Raw genomic sequence first — 6,000 nt, 5'->3', positions numbered from 1 at the left:
AGTGGATGCATGGAAATCAGCCTCTTGTTCCCACCAGTTACGCATCACAATTGCCAAAACACTGCGCTGTGTGAGTACACAGGGTCATGATGAGCTCATCCAAGGGCAGGGATGGCTCACCCGACGGCAGCGTCCTGCCAGACAGCAGGGACAGCACTGGAGTGATCACCTTGCAGCCAGTGGTGTCTGCCTTGACTTGGTTTCCCCCTGAGCCTCCAGGAGTGTTTAAAAGAGCCTGGAGCATCCTCACAGCTCTGCTAGAAAAGGAAAAATTTGCCAGTTATAACCTCTGGAAACAGACAATGTACCCGGCTACCTGAGGGAAATGGGGTGTCCCTAAGAAAGTCTGTACTCCTGCTGAATGTAGAAATTTTAAATGCTTCCTTTTCAGCATTGAAATTTCCAACTCTGTAAGTATTTAAGCTTCATTTTCTTTCCTGTATCCCTTCTTTTAGCACAGAAGGAAATAAGCTTTGAGACCACCCTTTACTGGTTTCAGTTAACCAATCTTCACATTTCTCATTCAATATTTAGATTTTTTACACTTGTTTTCTTTTCTGAGCGTTTCATGTGGTAACAATCCATCCCAGAAAAACAGACCATATAAATTAATGAGAAAAAAAAGTATTGTTCTGGAATAAACACAGAGACTCTGAATATTTCAAGAACATCAGTGCATTTAAAATTCAGATTTATTTCTTAACTTGGTTTAACTGGCAGTCCTAAAAACACTTTATTTTTTTATGATACATTATTCCCACCAGAAATATTCAAGCTGTCACAGCAGTTTATTTTACAGTTTTCAAACACGTGAACCAATGAAATAGGCAGATTTCACTGGCAGTGAAATCCCATTCACTCACAGTAGCTAAGGTTCTTTACTGCATTTAGGTGCTAAGTTTTGATTTCTAGGTATTATTCTCCTGTGCTCAAATCTGTTCGAAGTACCTTTTCCTGCTTACAGATAAGAACATGCAAAGATATTTGCAATATCAGGATGTGATCTGCATTTTCAGAAAAAAAATATTAGACTGGTAAATGTACCTTTTAGGAAGTACCTATCACTGTACTCAAAAATTAATAATTTCCAACCAAACACACAACCTTATGAGATCTACCCTGGCAGACGTGTTGCTGTGGGTTCATTTCAGCTGACATCCTAACCAACCTCTTTGATCACTTTCTTCCTACTGTGTTTTATATTGAAGTCCACCTCATTCAGGGTACTCCTGTTGTTTAAACAAAACATACAAAGAATCACTCCTCTCCCTTCAAACATGCCAGTGAACAGGATGAATTTTTTATCAAACGACTACCCCAAACAAACATGTCTAGGAATTAATGAAGACATTATGTCCCAAAATAAAACTAGGAGAGTTCAATATGACAAAATGACTGCTTCCCATCCTCTGAGAATCAATCCTGACAGCTTCCCCATTGCAAAACTATTTCTTTGGATTCCTTATGTGCTTGAACCCCTGATCCAACACCATTTTGCCTGTTTGCACCATGGTCTTCTCATCAGTTTCTATAAATATTGCACATGTGCACTCAGTGATGCTGTCTGCAACACAAAACTAGTGGGAGCATTCCAAGTTGCAAAGTTATCCATTGTTAACCTGTTTGGACAGAGAAGGAGGCTTTGTTCTTTATTTTTTTAACACTAGATGGCATTGCTTCCTCCCCCTGCCCCCCAGGGAAAACTTGAAGATGAAACTTGCTTTGATTAATGTAAGAGAAGAATTAGTGACTTGCAAGTTTTGCTGTGACTATCACCCTTACAAGCCTTTCCTGTAAATCTTAACTCTGGTTGGTGTGCCACCAAGACTTTGGTTTGTATTCCTCTGCCTGCAGCCCGCATACTTCTCCATGCACCAAAGAATTTCTGAAACGCTGCTGGTGAAATGGTTTTCTTCAGGTCTCTTTTAAGTAACGAATGCTAAAGCTACAGATGATACATACTATGATGCAGAATATTTTATTAAATGAACTGTGTGTCCTCAAGATGCTAATGAACGTGGATACGTCCCTGGACCTTTCCCTCTCCAGCTGATTCTCTTTCTTTCATCAGTTATATTCATCAGCTGCAGCAGGAGCCAGAACAAGCTATGAGGCAGGAAGGAACTATACAACCGCTTTTCCCCAGGGCCCTTTCCCACAAGAGGAGAGGTATTGGGTTCCTCTCTTTATCATATAGCAGGAGCCAGAGCCAGTAGGGCATTGTCCAATTAAAATTGAATAGCAGCTGTTGACAGTTGCTTGTGGGCTAAATTGGTTCTTTGGGGAATAGCTCATTAGAGCCGTCATCTCCATGAAGAGCTGATTGTGTCCTACGCGGGCAAAGCGCGGGGGCTTCTAAGGCTGGAACCTGCCTTCGGTCTACACCAGCATTATGTGCAACGTTTGGCGCTGCCACACTCGATGTCATGGGTCAGACTTTTCTTCTTCTACCTTAGTGTCAATCTTACTAAAAATTAACCACAGAGAGCGCGCGGATCCCAGACAGGCTGCTCTTCTTCTCCTGCCTTGGAGCAGCACCTCTGGGCAGGGGAAAGGGCTAAGGCGAGACGTGCTCCCTCTCTTGCTCGGCCGCTTTGGCCGAGCAGAGGCGGATGGGGCTGGCTTCTCCCTGGGGAGTCCCGCTGGACGGAGCGCCGCGGGGCTGGGCCGAGCTGGGAGCAGCTACCTTGGCTGGCCGGGAAGGGTGAGGCTCCAGTTCGGGGAGCCACAGGTAGGCGGCGGCCTCCTACTTTTCCCAGGTTCGTGGAGGGTTTTTTTTTTTTCCCTCCCTTCTCTCCTCCTCTTTTTCCAGTTCTCGCTTTCCGGATTGGGAGTTTGGTGCGTTCAGAAAAGTGCCTGCAACGGCGCGGGGTTCCCCAGGTGGAGCTGGTCCGGGCTCTCTCTCCCCTCCTCCTCCTCCTCTGGCTGGCTTTCCTCCTTTGTGGCCGCATACAGGGCGCTCTAGTCCCCCTCCCACGCTTCCTCTTTCCCTCCCTCCCCACCTCATCCTCACTTCGGGGAGAGAAAGCCGGGCTCTTTCCTGTCTCCCGGCCGGCCCGGGCTCTCCCCGCGCCCGCCGTGCGGCGGTGCTGCGCCCCGCTCCGCTCCCCCTGCTCTCCCCTCCCCTCCCATCCCCTCGCTCCTCCCGGGGCCGCTCCCGCCTCCGGGGGCCACTCCCGCACATGGGCGCCGCGCGGGGCTCCCCCTGCTCCGAGGCGGCCGTGGCTCGCCCCCAGCCCCGCAGCGCCTAGCCCGGCCGCCCTCCCTCCCACCCCGATTCATTTGTTGTTGTGCTGCTCTCTCTCCCCCTCCCTCTCCTCTCGCTGAACTTTTGTCACCGCGGCCGCAGCGCGGATGAAGACTTTTCGCGCCGGGGACGCCTAGCTCTCCCCGCCGCCCCAGTTGCTGCCGTGTCCGCGCTGCCCCCCGTCCCCGGCCGCGATGCCGTTCCCCCTGCGGACCCTGGAGCCGCTGAAGCTGTGCAGGTTGGAAGAGGCCGGCGGGGATGGCGCGGAGCGGGGCGGCCCGGCGCCGGGGGACCCCTCCGGGGCTGCGGAGGGGGGCGGCGGGCGCCGCCGCGGCGCGGTGCCGCTCTTCGGGACGCTGGAGCAGGTCAGCTCGTACGCGCTGGTGTCGCTGCTGATGCAGCTCTCCGACCTCTCTCGCTGCGCCGGCGACATCTTCGGCGGGATCCTCAGCGAGGCGGACTCCCTGTGCCACCGCAACGCCCGGCTCCAGCGCCGCCTCGGCGCCCTGGAGGAGCTCCTCGCCCGCCTCGACCACCGCAAAGTCAAGATCCGTGAGTAGCACCTTCCCCAGCGCTGCGGGCTCGTCGGGGACGGCGGCGGGCGGCTCCGGGAGCGGGCGGACCGGCAGGAGCGCGGCCGCCCGGTGGCGGGGCTGTTGCCGCGGCAGGCTGGGCTCTAGTTTGTGATTTATTTGAAAACAGAAAGGAAAGAGACAAAGTTAAGCATCCCCGTCTCTCTGTCCCCGTGCTCAGGGGCGGCGGCTCCTCCCGGGCCCCGCCGGTGCCCAGGGCTGCGGCGCGGCGCTGCTCATCCCCCTCCGGGACACCCGGGCTCCGTCCCGGCGGCTCCGGCCCTGCATGTCGCCGGCCCGTGCGGGACGGGCGGTGTCAGCGCGGCACTGGGTGCCTGCCGGTGTTTCCCTGGTGCTTGTGTGCGGCGGAGCCCCCGCTCCCCGGGGAGAACGTGTCCGCGGGGCTGGCAGGGGGCGGGGGCCCGCCAGCACCGGGAGCCGAGAGCGCTGTGATCCCGGGGGAGTTTGTTTGTATGTTTATGCCGGGTTTGCGCTAGACTCGGGATCAGCCGAGCTTCTGACAGTTCAGCCCACATGCCTGATTAATTCTTTTGTATGTGCATGGGAAGACCTCAGTAAATAGAAACCTGGATGTATTTTGCAGCTGGTTTTGTGTCTCAGTTCTCTCCTCTGTTCTTTGTGCAGAGCTGATCTCAAAGTTACAGCTTCATACGGAGCCCAGGCAAGATGCAGATTTTGCCTCAGATTCCTAAGTAGTGGTAGCATGGGGAGGCTGTTCTTAAGTTTCTTTCAGAGTCTGTAAAGTGGTCCCTAGAAGTGACTAATTGTACACCTACACAGAGCTATAGGAAAAGGTGGGATTTTTTTTTTTTCTTGAACTTGGTCCAGCTTTGGGGAAAGGATCCAGTAAAAATTGCATCTGGTACATGAAGTTTTGTTTATGCATGACCAAGCTCCCCACAGACAATGTGGGAGATGGCTTGCAACATCAGCTTAGCTTTCTCAATGTGCTGGAAACATTCAGGAACCCAAAGAATTGTGTTGCAACTTCTGTGGCATCTGTGTAAGGTATAAGCCCAGCCTAAATAGGGTTGTTGCTCAGAGACCACCAACAGTTTTCTTTTGAATGGAAATAGAAAACTGACTTTCCATAAAGCACACTTATGAGCAAAATTAATATATCCTCATCAATTAAAATTGGTAAGGAAAGCCTTTCAGAAGTAAGATTGGATAGGATAACTTACCTGTTTTATTGCAGAATTATTCCTTGTGGTATATGTGAGTATGTGATTCCTCTGGAGGAGGACACCATCACCCTTGTGGTTTTTAAGTGTGAGGCTAAAGTTTTGTGCTAACCAGTTTCACCTTTTTTAGGTGCTTTTTAACTGAATGATAAACTGAAGGACCATTTCTTCCTCACCAAGACAAGCATAACTTTTTCTGCCAATATTGTTATGCTAATTTGCTGTGGCATGGTGCTGTTACACTTGAAATGCAAGTGTGTTATTACTGGGGATACCTGCAGTGTAGTGGTATATTAAACTGATTACCTGACAGGACTATTTATTAATCTCAGTTTAAATAGGATGCTAACGATTACCATACACTGATGCAATGTATATAAAGGCATGGGTGAAATAAGGCTACTGCTGTACTGTGCAAACCTTGAAATTCTATGTGTCAGTAATTGTATTCTTTCTTAGTCATCCTTCTGCACAAGTTATATATTAATGAATTTTTGCTCTTGTTGTTGTTATAACTCAGTCCTTTGGGCTAAGCCTGTAATTGCTTTTAATTTGATGGTCTTGCTCTTGACATTGTGATGCCCAAAACTGGATGCAATTCTTGTGTTTGGCTTTCCCTGTTGGGTTTCAAATTCTTTGCTAAGTGGCATCTCTGCTATTCATTCAGTTTTGCTACTTGAAATGTCATTGCTATTGCTGCTAAATTCACTTCTCAAAGATCTCATTCATATAATTCTGAGACAATTAATTATTATTTCATTCTAATTTGTTTTGTTTTCTGGTTTGGTTGTTTGATTGCTTGGTTTTTGTTGTTGTTTGTTGGTTTGGATGTTTTTTGTTTTGTTTGTAAAGAAGATTATTTTATTTACCTGTTCCGTCACTAGGAATCGATGTGTAAGCTGAGCATATTGATATGAAGTTGCTCATAAAGCCATGACAATTCTTATAGGCTTTCTAGATACTGCAATCTGGTCAA

At 49.4% G+C, this 6,000-nt stretch overlaps 1 protein-coding gene across 5 annotated transcripts in view; it reads left to right on the top strand.

Moving 5' to 3' along the window:
- The first annotated feature begins 3,277 nt into the window (after nucleotides 1–3,277).
- NHSL1 (NHS like 1) overlaps nucleotides 3,278–6,000 on the top strand; it is a 180,100-nt gene continuing 177,377 nt past the window's right edge. For all 5 annotated transcript variants that reach the window (XM_042779090.1, XM_042779089.1, XM_042779088.1 and 2 more), the window contains exon 1: nucleotides 3,278–3,799. In XM_042779090.1, coding sequence (XP_042635024.1) covers nucleotides 3,442–3,799 — 358 coding nt within the window. In that variant the 5' untranslated portion in view covers nucleotides 3,278–3,441. The remainder of the gene's footprint in view (nucleotides 3,800–6,000) is intronic.

This window comes from Catharus ustulatus, chromosome 3 (assembly GCF_009819885.2).
Source record: "Catharus ustulatus isolate bCatUst1 chromosome 3, bCatUst1.pri.v2, whole genome shotgun sequence".
In the NCBI taxonomy this organism is placed as follows: Eukaryota; Metazoa; Chordata; class Aves; order Passeriformes; family Turdidae; genus Catharus; species Catharus ustulatus.
The sequence above is the reverse complement of the archived record's forward strand: the minus strand, read 5'-3'. Positions and strand labels throughout refer to the sequence as shown.